Below are 17,368 nucleotides of genomic sequence, written 5' to 3'. Positions count from 1 at the left end.
TAAAAGGCAGATTTGCTTAGAAAAAGTAAAGGAGCTGATGTTTAATTTAGCCTAATTGTAACTTAATATTAGGCTTATTAGTAGTCTGTATAGATCTGCACCTAATTAGTCCAGCAGCATCTTAAAAGGAGAGAAAAGTAAAAAATTAACCAAAACAAATTTAAAATTTGAAATGATGACCACCACACAAACTGTGGGCCGACATGTATGAATGTGTAGTTATTAATCTTGAGCTGATGATGACAACAGCACACTGTGGTGGTTTGTGTATTTTATAATTCATTTATTGTTCATCTCCATTCATGTCATTAGAAAACTGTTTTATTGTTTCTGCTGCATTCATTTCACAAACCTTCCTATAAATAGATATTGTCAACATAACTTCATGAGTATTGGAGTATTATATTTTATTTCACTTAAGATTAGCAAAGGTTGTGGAATACAGTACATGATTACTTGTTTCTTCATAATCACTCTCTTTAGACAAATACCCTAACAAAAATGTATCTGTGCTTGACTTCAATAATTTTAGCTGCTGTCCTTGTAAATTGTATGGTAGGTGTTATGCTAATTCAATGAAATGTGTGCACTCTTCGTCTTAAAGTGTTGGGATTGCACTTGTGTAAAAGGAAGTCACAGGCAAACTTATTTGTGATATTTTGAGACCCGCCGATCAATACTTATAACTAGCATTCCACTCCCAATCACCCTGAAATAAAGTAAATATCGTCCTTCTCATGTCCTTCCTGCAGCCATTCATGTCTCCACGGTACCCAGGTGGCCCAAGGCCCGCCCTCCGCATGCCAAATCAGCCTCCTGGGAGCATCCCCGGGTCACAGCCTCTCCTACCAAACAGCCTGGACCCCACTAGACCTCAAGGTATTGACAAACATGTGGTGTTATTTCAGGGAGGCTGCACTTTGCAGAGTAATCTAATATTGGCTTCTGAATGAGAACGCTTTCTCCTCATTTATGGAATTATTATTGATCCAAACAGCGCTGCCATTCTAACAAGCTGCACTCTCCGTGTTTCCCCACAGGACATCCAAACATGGGAGGTCCAATGAGAATGAATCCCCCTCGAGGCATGGGAGGCATGGGCCCACAGGTACGTGCCAGTGATATTACTCACACACTCACACAGAATAAAACACAAAGAATTGTGGTAATAAAGTCATGACGGTGGATGGTATCCTTCAGCACTACCAGCACCCCAACTCTGCAGCTGCCACACAGCCACATTGGTGCTTAGTTTCTGAAAAAAAACAATGTTTGGTTGCCCTTCATTAAGGGCTATGATGTCAAACCAGCAGCCTATAAACGGCATGCAGATAATCCTTTTTTTCTGAAGAAAAATGTTTTGTTCTGCCAACCTCGTAACTTTGCTTATAAATGTCAGGAGCGCTCTGATGACCAGCTTGAGACCTACCTAGAGAGACAAACAGAGGCGGGGTACTGCTCTGAGCAAGCAGCCACTAACACATTCTGACCAAAAATGGAGCCAAAATTGGCACTCTTGGTTTTCCTTTTATCACGTTTAATTTTGGTCGATGTGATTCAGTGTAATACATAAGATGCTTAAACAACAGTGTCCTTTGAATTACCGTTACCAGACAGCTGCTTCATTCTGCACCCAACTGCCTCCCGCTCCAACACCACCTCACAAAAAAGACACACACACACACACACACACGTACAAGTACACACACTCTCCCTGTGCCCCTCGGCCCCTTTCTGTGCCACCCTGGCTCGGTGACTTTGGCAGTGAGCGTACCAGCAGCTGGTGTGGCATCTGCTCGACAAGTGTAATCATCTGCTGAACAAAACTCTTCCTCTGAGTGGAGCTGCTCTCTGGCCTGCCCCCTACTCTCTTACGCTCTCTATGTCTGTCTCATTGACACACACACACACACACACACACACACACACACATTCTCACACACACACACGGAGTGCCAGCCAAACCCACCTGCTGGGCAGCCATGAAAACATACACACAACACACAGAGGGGGAGCATGGACACATAGAGACACATACACGTACAGTCGTGTGTAAGACCTCACTCGCTCAGCACACACATGCACACACACAGCTTTCCACTTTCACACATAGCCCATACATCACATGATTAAACACCAGTTAGGGGGAGACATGATGGTCGCTGACCTTCATTTAGATTCAAACTGTTAGACAAAGCAGGTGGGAGACATTGTGCTGACTGTGTGCTCCTCTCTCTCTGCGCAGAACTACGGCGGAGGGATGAGGCCTCCTCCAAACTCCATGGGGCCCGGGATGCCGGGCATGAACATGTTAGTAGATTGGAAAAGATATTTTTAAATGTTTGTGAATTCGGCTGCCAGAAACAGAAAGATTCAAAGGGAAATTGCAATCTAAGACTAGGATTTTGTATTTAGTTTTTACCATTGTTGCAGTTATAAGAACAGTTTTCTCACCAAGTCAGTTACTGAGATGTGGGGACAAAATCCCTCACTGCAAAAAAGTGTGTACACACAACAAGTGTATCAAACTAACACAAACTTGCTGCAGCACGTGGTTTTGTTCTCTCCTCCAAATACTGCTTATGTTTCTGCCCTTTATTAACTTGTTCTCTAAACCCAGCATAACATATGTGAGAAAAGAAAGGAACTATCACCAATAGGTTGTGAAAATCTTACCTTTTCCTTTAATAAAACCCAAGTAAGCTGAATTGACTGATGAATCACATCTTTGAAATAAGAAATATCACAATGTAAAAACCTCCTTGGTTTACTTACTTACTGAATATAGTAGGAATTACTATATTAGGAATGGTTGGGAATGTGTGCCTTCTACAGTTAAAGTGATGTGTCACGAAACTAACACTGTACATATTGTAATGTGTGTTAGCCTGTGAAATGTGATTAGTGGCAGGCATCTCCTGAAACTTTGCTATGTACCAGAATTTTTCTAATAAATATCTTTCTCTCTGTTTGGTTCTCCAGGGGTCCCGGTGGAAGAGGTCCATGGCCGAACCCCAACACCAACTCAGTGAGTCACACTCTCTTACATTACCTCTTCATCTCTTACATGACTGAGTGTGTTTACAATAACTGTGGCTCGTGTTTTGTTTCACCTCGGCTCTCTTCTCTCCACAGATAGCTTATTCATCTTCATCTCCAGGCAACTATGTGGTAAGTGTCCCGACATGGACTCGTGTTCAACCACGGGCCATAAATTAACTGTCATGCAGTGATATCTAACAGGCACTCTGCCATCTAGATGCACTCAGCACTCATTTCTCTTCCCCTCTCTTGCTTCTTTGCCCCTCAGGGCCCTCCAGGGGGAGGCGGCCCACCAGGAACTCCCATCATGCCTAGCCCCGGAGGTGAGTAATACATTTCTGTTTCCCTTCTGATGTCTACTTCACTGAAAAAGAGCTCTGTCTAAGAAACATCAAACCTGTTCTCTGTCAGATACACATCTCTCTTTGGGAGAGACAGGTGGCGATCGCCCTCTAAATACTTAATGAATTCAGCCTTTGGGAATCATTTTGTAAGTGTAAAACACAGTTTAAAAAAATAAAAAGGTAAAGTCTTGCACTGAGCCTAATCTGGAACCATGTGATGACACATGCATGATTTTGGTTAGCTATCACATTCGCTGGAACCACCTTCCAGTTTAGGCGCATTCTGGAAAATATTTGCGTGTTGTTTGCTGTTTTCTGTCATTGTCGAGACAGTCCTATAATAGGGAAGCAGAGGCATGTCAGTGTGCAATCAAACGAGTGATCCATCTCAGCTCTGAGCCATCAATCTAGCGTCTCTGTAGAGGATTAGCTGAGAACAAAACCCTGTGGGCTGATATCCTGTCGATGTTCTGTTTCTGTTGGCCTGTGGAGAGATTCTTTTTGTGTCCACTATTAATTATTTATATACATACCTCTATTGTGACACGTTGCCAGGGCAACCTTTTGCACAAAATGCTCCTGCTCACACGTACACCGGGAGGGGAAAACATATTTCCACTGCAGTCGCCAAGACTGTGTGCGCACACACACACACACACACACACACACACACACACTTACACACAAACCTCCCACAAAAATGCACACCTCCCACTCAACATTGCCCCCCCCCCCTCCTACAGTCACGACGACACAAGCTAGATGCAGGGATACTAACAGGCAAGATTTCTTCACCACTTTGCACATACTGTATCCATCTTCACCTCTGGATTTCAATCTGTTATTCGGATTTTTTTCCCTGCTTTTCTCGGTCTTCCGCTCACAACTTTCTGCCTGCGATGTCAGATCAAGGTCACCTTATCCCTCTGAATCTTTTCAGGACGCACAGACACACGAGGAACAACACACAGCATGTACTGGTTGTTGTTAAGTTGCCATGGTGTCCCTATAAAAACTTGGTCTCATCTCCTGATTATAGGAATTAAAGATAATGGGGTTCTTTGATTGTACATTGCGGGGAGCATTGTGGAGATTGATCGACAGACAGATTCACTGACATTATGCACTGGCACTTAAAGAACCATAACTGGTGGTCTTTGTCCTGTACCGCAGAAACAGGAACATGTCAGGGCTGTAGCTTAATGTATTGGCAGAATTGTTCTCAGTTAAAGACAGCACCACTCCAGTCGGTTCTGTACAACTCAGCTCGTTATTTTCCAATTTCTTAAACTATTCCATTCCCCTAACCCACCTTGTGTTCTGACATTGTTTTGGGACAATTGGATATGAAAACAGACAGAGATTTCAGTGCTAAGGCTTATCTGCAAGTATTTCTTTAACTCTAGGAGGAACAAGCTGCTTTACAGCATCCTGATTTGAAGTATCCAACTGTTCTTTATTCACAGATTCGACAAATTCAAGTGAAAACATATACACAATGATGAACCCTATCGGCCCTGGTGGAAATAGACCTAATGTAAGTCATGTCATTTTGTTAAATCTTGAATTACAGTTTAACATTTCACCCAAGATGTATTTGTATTGTTCTGACTAATCTACCCAAGAGCAAGATTAATGAACTTTGTATGTTTCTCTCTAGTTCCCAATGGGACCGGGTCCTGACGGGCCCATGAGTGGAATGAGTGCTATGGAGCAGCATCATATGAACGGATCACTAGGTGAGTAGATAGTTTAAAGCAGGGATCTTTAACACGGAGTCCGGGGCCCCTAGGGGGTCCTCAGAGTCAATGCTGGGGGGCCTCCAAATTTGTGTTCGTTTTTGAAAGTTTTTCCCAAAAGTCCTAACATGAATCCAACAGATTATTAGCAAATATAAACCTCCGCTGCTTATTGGCCTACAGTCATGGTAGTCACTAAGTTAGCCATCCACCAATACAGTTCACCCTAAGGATTCACTGTCACAAGTATATGTAACATTAAAACATGATTTATAAAATCATGGCAACAATTATTAGGCTATTTTATTAGCTTGGTGTTCTATTCAAAAAAGGTATGTATAAAGGTTTTAGGCCGCCCCACATGTTGTTGTAGGCCCAGTTTAATATGCAGCTTCATTTTATATAATAAATGTTGTAGGGGGTGCTCCATCTCTCTTTCAGTTAAGGAGTCCTTGTCAAAAAAGCGTTGAAGACCCCTGGTTTACAGTGTATGCAGCATGTACTTGGTATAAGATCCAAAGTATATTGATTGAAACCTGTTACTCTCTAGGAACCTTTAGAAGTGAGACTCTGCCCTCTTATGGCTGGGAGAGGAAGTGGTCTCCCTCCTCCTGGTATTGATCACAGCTAAAACAGATTAGTGGGTCAGTGAGTAGGCCAATTGATCTTGTAGATGGGTAAGACGTGATCAGCAAAGCCAGTGAGTTGGTGCTCATCTGTATCTGAAACAAATAGCTTAATTAAAGGTGAGAGGGCAGGTTGTTCCTTCTCCTGAACGCTGAGGATCAGTTAACGGTTACCTCATAATGATTCAGGTTTCTCCTTTTTTCATTTCTGATCCCAGGCTCTGGTGACATGGATGGGTTGCCGAAGGTAAGACTGACAAACTCTTTGCCTATCTATCTGTCTGTAAGAATTATGTATTCTTACTGGGTTTTTTAAATTATTATTTGTGTCGTAGAATTCTCCCAACAACATGGCAGGCATGAACAATCCTCCCGGCACTCCGCGGGACGACGGCGAGATGGCTGGCAACTTTTTAAACCCATTCCAAAGTGAAAGTGTGAGTACCAAAGGAGATAACACACCTCTTAAGCTGGGAACACACTGGCAGACTAGATACAATCCTATTCAACTGCGATAAGGCAAAGAATCACATTTGTGTTCAGATTACAGTCATATCTGCACAAATATCCACTGGTAACTTGATCAAACAGCAGTATAACATCTGGATTTGGCCTGTTACCAAAAAATAAATATATTTGATACAGTTGTGATTGCTCTATCTGGTCTGAGACTCAATTACGGGGTTCAAGATATAAATAGGGCTGGTTTCACAAAAACAGACTTGACTATGGCCTAGATCAAACTAATAGTCAGACTTCAGATACACGTCTAAATGTTGACTGTCTTGACTGACATCAAACTAGGACTGGTCAGTTATGGGAAAAATAATAATCACAATTATTTTGGGCAATATTTAATTGATTTAACACATTTACTCATTGACTTTTGGAAAGATGTTGCATTTATTGAACTTAAAAAAGTGACACAGGGGGCCAGGCTAGTTCACCTGGTAGAGTGCGCACATACATTCTATATCGGGTTACCGAGGTTTGTAAAAACTATTTCCCTTCTCATTACTCGCCCCATAACACTTAACAAACCACAAATTATGAGTTTCCCTTTTTTGGGGGTCATTTGGTGCCACTGATCAGCAAGCATCACTTATTGTTACCATGGAAACATGAGTCTTATATCAACCAGACTGTCTAACTCGCAAAATGAAGACTTTCCTTACACTGCAGACAAGTCTAAAATAACTTTGTGAAAGCGGCCCCTGGCTCGAATTCCAACCAATATTCACTCCTTTATGTTGTACTCAGTTTCCCAGCTTTAACAAACACACACAAACACACAGCATGCACACATGCAAGCATGGAAACAACCACATCATATGTTTTCTCTGAGGCATGGAGAGATTTTCATATAGTGATGGATGTAACACTGACAACTATATTTTACTACAGTATCTTCACTGTGTTCTGAAACTCCCTAACATTTTCTCCTTGGGCTGGACTCTGCTTTGCTTGCTGCTTGTTTACTGACTAAGAAAGGGTTAATGGTTATGTGTAATGTATGCTGCAAGAGGCTGGTGTCCGGGACATGGCATTAGTTTAGTTAGTTGTATTGCTTTTATCTGGCACTGGGTAGAATAATAAGTTAAATATAGTTTTGGCTTATCTTTTTTCCCCCCTCTCTCTTTTTTCTCTCTTTACAGTATTCACCCAACATGACGATGAGTGTGTGATTTTTTTTATTTTTTATTTTATTTTATTTCTTTTTCATCTCCCTTTATCCCCAACCTCCCTCTTTCCTCTGCCCTGGTGCGTCTTGCATTACCTTCCTCCCTCCCTCCCTCACTTCCTACCTCCTCCTGGTGGACGGTGTGCTGTGCCACACAGCCCCTGGGGATGCACATGGAAAGCAGGACTCCCCTCAAGGCCCCTCATCCCAACGCCTGTAAAATGGGTTTAAGAACATGAAAAGGCCTCCAAATAACAGAAAGGGTCTCTTCTCCGCTTCTTCTTCACCTGCCGGGCCTCCATACAGGCTCTGGGACAGCAAGGGCCCAAAACTGCTCCAAGCCTGCCTCTCCGAAACCCCAAACCTGCCCTCATGGGTGGCATTCAAGCCCAAACAAGATGCCCCCCACAGCATCTACCACCACTCCATTAGATCACGCTGGTTATAATTTATGAGGGCACACAGTTGTTGACTGACATGGGCCGAAAACCCTCATTCAAAAACTCCTGTGTCAGGAATGATAATTATAAAAAAAAAGAACTGACAATGTTATTTTAGGGCAATAATTGTTTTCATTCAATGCTTGTATTTTTTGTTGTCGATGGTAATATTATTGTTATCAGTTTCACAATTGATATTATTCTACTAACGTAGTTATGATTTCCTGTAAAGGGCACATTTTTAGCTCAGCAGCAGCATCAACAATGACAGAATAAGCACACCCTCGAAAAATGCACAATGATTTCCTGTTTACATGATTTTGGGTTATTTGATGTTTGTCTTGTTTTTTCGTTACAGCCAGTCTCACTTCACAAACCTCTCCTCAAAACTTCTTCTGAACTTGTAGCTCCAGTCTTTGCCCTCAAACTGTTTGTAGCACCATTTGCACAAACCTTCAAAGTCTTCACCTTTTAATGGAGTAGTTTGTGCCAAGGTGTTAGCATCTCAGCAAAACTATCCATACAGATTAAACAGAGGCTTTCTCAAAGCACTGCTGTTTTCTGGAACAAATGGTGATGAATATCTAGCTATCGTATCTTAATAAGCGCCCCTTCTCACAGTTTCCCATGTTTTTGCTGCATGGGAATGGATCTGAGGGTGCCAGTTCTCATTCAGTCATAGACCAAGCTCTATCTCTGGATTTGGTCTTGTCTGTAAATACAACATATTTAGCTTGTATTGTGGTTGTTTTTATTATTTGTTATTTACAATTTGTCTGTGAATCCTAAAAACGTGGTTCCTTCCCCTCCGTCACTTTGTTTGATTTCAACTTCACTGTGGACTCCAGGTGGCACTGTTTTCCTCCCAGGATTCATTCTGGTGTCTCCTTTTCGGACTGAGAGAAATTGTGGGACCTCAGATACACTTGGGGGGAGCCTGCTTTTAATTTGTTTGAAGTTTGGGTTGAACTCACAGATCCGGTACGATCTACTTTCTTAACCCAGGCAAGAGAGGCTAAATAGCGTACAATGTCTCCTTGGAGCTCCCATCGACCCTCAGCGAGTCCCATGTGTACGGGATAATGGATCCGGAGTACTGGGAGGCCGCAGCAGGGCTGATGATGGGAGCAGAGGGATGCACCTTGGGGTTAACAGACCATGCAGCCAAATCGGTCTAAAGAAGAGGAAGAATAATGGGACACTTTTGTAAAAATGGATATATTTCCATTTTTGTGGTTTGTTTTTAGCAGATTGTTTTTATTTTAAATGTATCCAACTGAGAAAATGAAAGCCCATAGAATCTGCACACAAAGAAAAGCATAGTTACATATTACGCTATTTAATTTGTTTCTTTCTCTATGTTCTGTACTCTTGGCCTGATTAACTCTGTCACTGTTCCAAAGGGATACGTTACCTTTCATGGCATCACACTGCAGCACCTCAACATGGCTTTGTTCAAACCAACAATAACAAAACAACCATTGGAGCCTCTACAGGTGATGGTGACATACTTATCAATTTTCTGATATCAATGTGAACAGAATGTACCTATTCAATAGGGACATCTCCAGGATTTGGCTATCAGCAGCCTGGTAAACACTCTCCAGTGTTTCTCCAATGTAGTGACACACACCTCCATCCTTTCCTCCGATCCCATCCCTCCCTCACCCCCCAAAACACCCTCCCCCCTTCTTTAATTTCCTTTTTTGTAAATACTGTATAATGCATTTTGATATCATTGACATGTTTTGATATGTCAGTCACTACCAATGAATACAGCTAAAAGTAAATTATAAATAAATCTGTCCATGTTTTTCATAGAGAAAGGATGCGCTGACTATTTGGCTCATGTGGCTAAATTTCCTTAAAAATATTTAGAATACAGTAACACAATAAATGCAGACTGTATGCTAAATACTTTTGAGTGGAGGATAGGACAGAGAGAGGACAGGACAGATAGAAGCAAAACAAGTTGTGGGGTCCTCACTCTGCCCTCGTCACCTTATTTGTTTCAGTCCAATGTTACTATTGGCTTTGGATAATAATTTTAGTGATTTTTTTTCAAAGGGCACCTTCTCACAAGAAAAATGTGGCCACTAATTGCAGTTTTTAATATGAAGGATTTTTATCAATTTGAGAACTTTTAAAAAGGTAAAAATACTTAGGAGAACCTCGTTTTAAATTACAAATAAGTCAAAAAGCAACTGTGTGATTTGCTATTCGCTCCTGTTAAAGCGTTGTATAGATCGAAGCTCTCTCACTGATCCTCTCTCAGTCCTCTGTGTATATCGATCGTCGGCCATCTCTGTACTTCTATTGTGATGTATAATACTGTACCATTAGGAATATTTGCTGGTCGGGTGGGGTGGTTATGTCGAGTCGGGGAGGGGTGGGGATTCAGGGGAAGGAGATATAAATGATTCTCCTCTACCATTTCATGGTCCTTTCTGATGACACGGCAGTATTCGATATGAAGCAGTCTGTCTCTTGGGTTTGCTTTGTATTTTCATGGTAGGGTAGTTCAGAATCTTGTCTTAGGGACTTAGGTGTCTTGTGTAGGTAATAAAGATGTTCTTTGTATGTTTCTTTATATTGTAAAGTTTCTTTAGACTGAAAGAAAAACAGATAATTTGCTTATCGAAAAAGAAAAAATGCATCAATAATAAATGTCATTTGATTTTTCTTTGTTGTTTCAATCTCTTCCTCTACGCTCCCATTGAGCTTTCAGCTGTTATCTCATGCAGTACACAAAGAGAAGTTACGTTGAAGGAAGTGTGGAGGAAAGGATCATTTAAGCCTTGTTTGTAAACCATTTAAATCTTTGAAAAACACAATTTTGTTTGAAATTTATTAAGTTAAATTATTATTGTCTATAAGCTACAGTATATAGGATGACTCAAATTACTTCTCAATTCAACACTGCTCTGATTTAATGAACCTGCATCTTATTTAAGGCACATTTTATTTCTGGAAAATACATATAAGGGTTAACGTGTCACTGTTCTATAATCTACACATTGTTGTAGCTCTGCACGCATCTTTCAAAAAGATAAAAATGGTTTATTTTTCCACCAACTTTGAATTTGTTGTCAGAGCTCCAAATAGCCCAAGCAAGACACTACAGAAGTATTAACCATAAAATCCTGCTGTGTACATCCAGCTACATCAATTGTAGTAATGCCATTTATGTGAGACAACAGCAATGTAATGCTGATGACATGGTAATGGTTCTACTTATATGCTTTAAAAGAAAAATATACAGTTATATTTTTTAAAGATTTCTGAATTATCAATAGCATCTCATAAATCCGTAGCGGATCACAATCAGGCAAATACATTTTGTTATATTCTGTAGAAGATTAGTTGATACGGAGGTGGACACGTTAGTTTAATGAATGAATAACGGCAGTCGTTGGAATGCCTATGAGGTTAAATATTAATATGCATAAAAAGCATGCTTTTTATGCATATTAATATTTAACCTCATAGTTAAAAAAAAACATGAACGGGCCCTATAGAAGTACATGAGCTCAAGGTTAACAGGAAGCAGGTAGTTGGGATGGACTGGCGACCGCAACGAAGTTAGCTTGATGTTGTATATTCAGCAACACCAGAGCAACATATGCGGGTCCCGCTGGTCTCTTGTTACCCAACAGCAAACTGACTTCATCATCGTAAACTGGAGGAGATTGAGCAGGATCAAAACAAGCCTATGCAGATAGCTAGCTAGTGTTTGAAGGTAATGTACACTTTCTTTTGATAAACGGATTTATCACATATGACGCTCTACTCTAACTGATCTGAAGTCGATGACAGCAGGGGTTGATTGCAAGACAGGATAAAAACTGTGACTCAATGTTAAACGGTACTAACATTAGACAGCTAACTAGCGAGATTACAGCTAGCTAAATGCTATTTTGCTATTGTCAACTTCCTCGGCAACAGTATGTTAGCTTTAACGTCACTGCTGCTAGCTGCTTTAAGAGACAGCTAGCTGCTGTAGGATAACTTCAGAAACTTCTGGAAACGCGAGGCTAGCTTGGCTAAAGTTACTGTTAGCTAATCAAAATATAACGTTACTGTAGCAGTTAAGAGGTGAGTTGTAGCTAATTGTGACCATGTTGCAAATGTGTTAGTTGATTATAATAATACGCGAATCAGTTCTGGGTGGTTTTGGATGGCAGTCGTTTTTATGTTTAATGTCGTCTTAGCCAGTCTATGGTCTTAGCACGGTCACTTAGCGAAGCGGATGTATATTTAAACATGGTGGTTTTAATTTGTACTGTGGTTTGGGACAAACAGTTGACAACTCGTTGTTGCTATAACCTTCTTTCTCATAGTGTCCTACCAATGACTGAAAAAGATGAGACTATGGACGCTTCTGATAGCCACGACAGTGCACCATCAGTGAAGAAGAATGAACGAACCTCGTTGCTGGACAGCGGGGAAGACTTTGTGGTTTTAGATGAAGAAGACATTGACGACGACCCCCCTCCTCTGGAAGATGCCGGGGGCGGGAAGAAGAAAAACACAGATGAGTCTGGAAAAAATGCTGAGACTGAATCAGAACCTCCAGGTCAAGTGGAAGAATGGCTGGATGTACTAGGTATGTACCAAATGCCCCATGGTAGTAACATGGAAGAATGGAACAGCATGTATTCCTTTAGAAGTTGTTTTAGTTGTAAATAAGTTAGTATTGATGACCAGCCCCCTAAACGTATTGTGATCCCCAATGGTCAATGCCGTAACTGACTAAAATGAAAATACCTGTTCGTCTCCAGGTAATAACCAGCTAAAGAAAAAAGTCCTGGAGGCAGGGGAAGGGCGAGACAGTCGGCCACAGAAAGGACAAAATGTAAAGATCCATCTTAAAACATACCTGAAGGACGGAACACTTGTAGAGGAGCTGCCTTACCTCTCTTTCACTCTTGGAGACGGGGATGTTATCCAGGTAACAATTAGACATACTTTTAAAATGGGAAAGACAAATTAGAGGGATTTCTCAGTCTCACAACAGGTTATGCATATTTTGCTGTATCCTACTGGCAGTGGTGAGTGTTGTTTTGTGGTTTTGAGTATGTTACTGTGATGTGATTATTTTAAATCCTTCAGGCTCTGGATCTCACAGTGCAGCTCATGGAGATAGGCGAGAAGGCCCTCATCCAGGCTGACGCAAAATACGCATATGGTTCCCGGGGGAGGTAAGGGCGGGCCTTAATCCAACTGCTAAAGTCGGCATAAACTGTATTTTTCATGAGGAAAAAAAAAAAAAGTACAATCATGCCAAATCTGCTATTTATTCACAAACTAATTTGAACAAAAAGGGACTTAAAGTGGGAACACTTTCATTGGGATGTGACGGTTTAAAATTCCTTGTGTGTAATCAAGTGATTAATTTTATTCCTGTAACTCCTGAACTTGGCATTTCTATATCTTTCCAGCCTTGAACCAGAGGTTCCCCCCAACGCTGAGCTGTCCCTAGAAGTGGAGCTGCTGGAAGCTATCGATGCCCCAGACCTGGAGCTGCTGCCCCCTGCAGAAAGGATTGCCCTGGCCATCCATAAGAGAGAGAGGGGCAATGTTCATTATCAGCGTGCAGACTATGCTTTTGCTGTGAATTCATACAGCATTGCCCTGCAGATAACAGAGTCCAGTTCTAAAGGTGAGCTGTATGCCAGGGAGTGAAGTCGGGGCTTGTAGTGCATTCCATTTCCCTCAGAACCTCTGAAACCAAAGCTATTGAATGGGTTAGCCATTATTAGCATAGGCATTTTATAACAATGCATTATACAGTTTTTTTGTGCATACAAATAGCGTAGCAACATGTCCACAGAGAATAGATGGACAGCACTGTCTTCCCAACTGAATTGGTGAGACAAAAATTTGACAGAAGTGCTTATAATTGAATGTTATGAACACAGTTTTCGTCACTGTTGATTCATGGAGCAGCCATGTTGGATTTTTAGCTCGGAGTACTATGTGGTTGTCCAAGTTTCGAGCTCGGAAATCCAAGGTCAGTTGCTTCCGACTTTGAACTCGGGAAATCTGACTTCCGAGTACAAATGGAACGTACTATTATGGAAAAGGGTTGGTGACACTTAGCATTGTGCTTTTGGGTATCTAATGGCCTTTTTATCACTGCATGGTATCTACTCAACTCGCCTTGACTCTACTTGTCTTTTTTGGTTTTACATTTAAAAAGAAAGTGCCTGGTACCTGCTAACAGGTACTCTTTATTTTATTTTTTAGTACCACCTCAGTCGAGATTCCAAGCGAGCTGAGGAAATACCAAAAGGTGATGTGAAAACCTGCAGACTACTGATTGGTCGGAGAGAATCGTCACTAATCACTGCGTCATCATTGCTAGAGAGAGACGGTGGGGGGGGCCTGAACAAACCCGCCGTGTTGAAACAGTTAAGCCGGTGTTTTTTGTTTTTTGCGGCCTCCAGCAGCTCTTGAAACTAAATTTGCCTTCTGGCTGTGGCCACACGCTGAGAATCAAAAACAACACAACACACTTCAACGTTCTGTGTGTGTGTCGCGTTGGGTCACGGCAGTTTCCTGCTATGACGACCAGCCGCGGCTCACCTCACGCATGAGGCGGTACTAACGTGCAATGGAAAAAGGAGGACGGGACAACGTGGTCGAGGCGAGTTGACCAGGTACCATTAACAGATGGGAGAGTATGGAACTCAAAGAGTTGGTGCTTGCTTTGATCATGAATTTTTGGATTTACCCCCAAAACAACGTGTAAACGCTAAGATGGCCCTTCTTAGATGGTGATAAGCAGGGAATAGATTTAACTAATTTTCAGTCATTTCAGTGATGCACAGGTTTTTTTTCCTGTTTTTTTACCTGTTTATCTCTTGGTTCCTTTTGCTGCAGTTGACATTAGTCCTGAGGAGGAGAATGAGCTGATGGATGTCAGAGTGAAGTGTTTAAACAACATGGCTGCTTCTCAGCTGAAACTGGACCACTACAATGCAGCACTTAAATCTTGTGTCTCAGCACTAGAACACCAGCCAGACAACATAAAAGCACTTTTCCGCATGGGAAAGGTACACATTTTTCTTTTTTCTTTCGCTTTCTCTTTTTGTCTGTGATTAGTTGTTTTGTTAAACTTGTTTGTTTTCACTCAAGGTTCTAGCCTTGCAGGGTGAATACACAGAAGCCATTCAAACTTTGAGGAGGGCGCTGAAGTTGGAACCAAGCAACAAGGTACGTTTGGCCTCCTCACATTAGTGTTTGGTAAAACACAGCTTTTAGAATGGAGTAACGGCAGTTCCTTCTTATGGCCAGTAGGTTGCGCCATTGGATGAAATATCAAACCACTGAGTTTGGACTGCAAAGTCAGGACTGCTGATTCATCATTTCACAGGATCTGTTTTCCTGTGGTTGCCTTAAATAGGATTTGCCCTGCACCCCAGCTATATCTAACACCTAGCCACCGTTCTTGTTCTCCTGCTTACACAGTCGGGTATATGTAGATCTTTGGCTACACGCGGCCAGGACAGAACTCCGCTCGGTGCGTGGGCTTCTTGGATTCGCTGTGAGCTGCAGTAGCGTGGTACTCATGCCCAGAATCCACCACTTGAGTCCTACACCAATCTGTCAAACAGCACATGGAATGGCCGCCACTTAAGCTTTTCTTACAGCACGCTGAGTGTAAATATCATGTACTATTACATTCTGTACTATTACATTCTGTAATAGTAATTCCTAGGAGGATTGCTGTGTGTAGTCCGGAATCTATTCATATCTGAAATGAAAAGAAATAAGATGCACGTTTTATATTGCACTTTCAGGCCACATGTGTCAATACATAGGATGTTTTCAATGATATCTCTGTGTCGTAACCCTCGCCTCTTATTGCTATAATAATAAAAAGACTTCTTAAATGACCTCATGTTCTACCAACAAGAACGGTGGGTGTGCTTCACAATACCGAAACGTTCCCGTTATAATCAGCGAGGCAATCTTAAACAAAAGCAAGCATCATGTAGTGAAAGAAGACGCTAAATCTTTCTCTTCCCCGAGCTTTGACCGACATGCTGTCTGCATATTTTGCACTGGTGTAAGCTGTTCACACCCCCTATCTCCAACTCAAATTGATAACAGAAGATTTTGTTTGTCCGTGGTTTGTTTACTCTTTGACATGACATTTGACAGTTCCAGTTTGGATAGAATGTAACATGTCCTTGCCCTGGGGACATGTCAGAGTCCTCTCATTTTTGTGGGTGGCTGATTGCGCAATAGTGTTGCCAACTGCTCAAACATTGTTCTGTAAATGGATCTGCTTACTTTTAGCATTAGCTAGGAGTAGACAAATCCTCCGGGTAGAGACTTAACACTGACTCTGTACTCCCCGCAAACGTCTTTAAAGGTAGACTGTCGTCAAATATCACTACTACGTGAACATCGCTGTAAACTTGTATGTAATGGCGATCCATCAAGCTTTCTAAAGTGCATTAACAATGCATAAACATTTTGGTTGTCTTTGAAAGCTTTTTTTTTGCTAAGACACTCACCAGTTTTCAGAGCAGTGAAGTGACTCAGATCTGAGACAATGTTGGAGCTTTAATTGAACCCATATCCTGGAATTGTGTGTACGTGTGGGCTAAATGTCAGGCTTGTGATGCAAGTCGGCGATTTCTTGTAAGGCGACAAAGATCGTCACACGTCCTTTTACCAGCATTTCATTTTGTAAGTGTTTAATTGATGCTTCATCCATCCATCATGATCACCCTTAAAACTGATCTTTTTGAATAGCCTTCAGCTCATGTTTCATGCTTTCCAGACCGCTTGTGGTGTCAGTTGATGTACGGGTATTGTCGTCCAGACACATTCCCATTAACAAGGAAATCGGTCTCGGGTTGTTCTACAGTAGCACAACTGTGTTCCCCTCGTGGTAGAATAGCTGGGTTGGTAGAGTAAGGGGGGGATGGTGAACTTGAGCTTGCAACACCTATTTGGCTTGTCTCCTCTGCATAGACAATCCATGCAGAGCTCTCCAAGCTGGTGAAGAAGAACTCTGAGCAGAGAGGGGCGGAGCAGGCCATGTATAAGAAGATGCTGGGTAACCCTGCTAGTAGTGGCAGCATTTCCCAGAAACACCGGGCCAAGTCTTCATGGGTGAGCATCGTTCCCTGACAAAACAAATCTGTTTAAATGTTGAATGTTTTGGGTTAGAATACGGCTTGTCCAATTTCTGTCCATCGTCACATGATGCTCATGCACTTACATAAGTTTTGTTTAAAGTGATACGTATGTGATCATCAAAAGAGCCTTTGTGTGGAAATACACAAGGAATGTCAGTTCTGTATTCATACTTTAAGTCCGATGAATATGTTGCTTTGAGCTTTTGACTGTCATGATTTAACTCAACCTACTAAACATCCCTTCTCTACTCTTTCACACCTTTTATTGTTTCCTCAGGGTCTTAGCTGGAAGTGGCTTTTCGGCGCAACTGCAGTAGCCATTGGCGGTGTAGCATTAT

The 17,368-nt window shown here is 41.7% G+C and overlaps 2 protein-coding genes across 3 annotated transcripts in view; both read left to right on the top strand.

The window, feature by feature from the left end:
* ssbp4 (single stranded DNA binding protein 4) overlaps positions 1-7,788 on the top strand; it is an 81,496-nt gene extending 73,708 nt beyond the window's left edge. Inside the window, exons 7-17 of one of the 2 annotated variants that reach the window (XM_034881076.1) lie at positions 753-879; positions 1,041-1,108; positions 2,246-2,310; positions 2,983-3,028; positions 3,136-3,171; positions 3,311-3,365; positions 4,853-4,923; positions 5,047-5,125; positions 5,970-5,998; positions 6,087-6,188; positions 7,591-7,788. In XM_034881076.1, the coding sequence (XP_034736967.1) occupies positions 753-879; positions 1,041-1,108; positions 2,246-2,310; positions 2,983-3,028; positions 3,136-3,171; positions 3,311-3,365; positions 4,853-4,923; positions 5,047-5,125; positions 5,970-5,998; positions 6,087-6,188; positions 7,591-7,671 (759 nt within the window). In that variant the 3' untranslated portion in view covers positions 7,672-7,788. Of the gene's footprint in view, positions 1-752; positions 880-1,040; positions 1,109-2,245; positions 2,311-2,982; positions 3,029-3,135; positions 3,172-3,310; positions 3,366-4,852; positions 4,924-5,046; positions 5,126-5,969; positions 5,999-6,086; positions 6,189-7,406 lie in introns of both variants that reach the window. The other variant, XM_034881077.1, reaches the window with a different exon arrangement.
* A 4,161-nt stretch (positions 7,789-11,949) lies between these two features.
* On the top strand, positions 11,950-17,364 carry fkbp8 (FKBP prolyl isomerase 8; the record flags this gene model as incomplete). The annotated part of the gene is made up of 9 exons (XM_034882183.1): positions 11,950-11,967; positions 12,213-12,478; positions 12,654-12,823; positions 12,985-13,073; positions 13,314-13,534; positions 14,758-14,930; positions 15,013-15,090; positions 16,864-17,004; positions 17,308-17,364. Coding segments are annotated over exons 2-9 (1,185 nt in total), but the record flags the coding sequence as incomplete, so codon positions are not given.
* Between the last annotated feature and the right edge of the window lie 4 nt (positions 17,365-17,368).

This window comes from Etheostoma cragini, chromosome 9 (genome assembly GCF_013103735.1).
Source record: "Etheostoma cragini isolate CJK2018 chromosome 9, CSU_Ecrag_1.0, whole genome shotgun sequence".
NCBI classification, from domain to species: domain Eukaryota; kingdom Metazoa; phylum Chordata; class Actinopteri; order Perciformes; family Percidae; genus Etheostoma; species Etheostoma cragini.
This window is presented reverse-complemented; position numbering and strand designations above follow the sequence as displayed.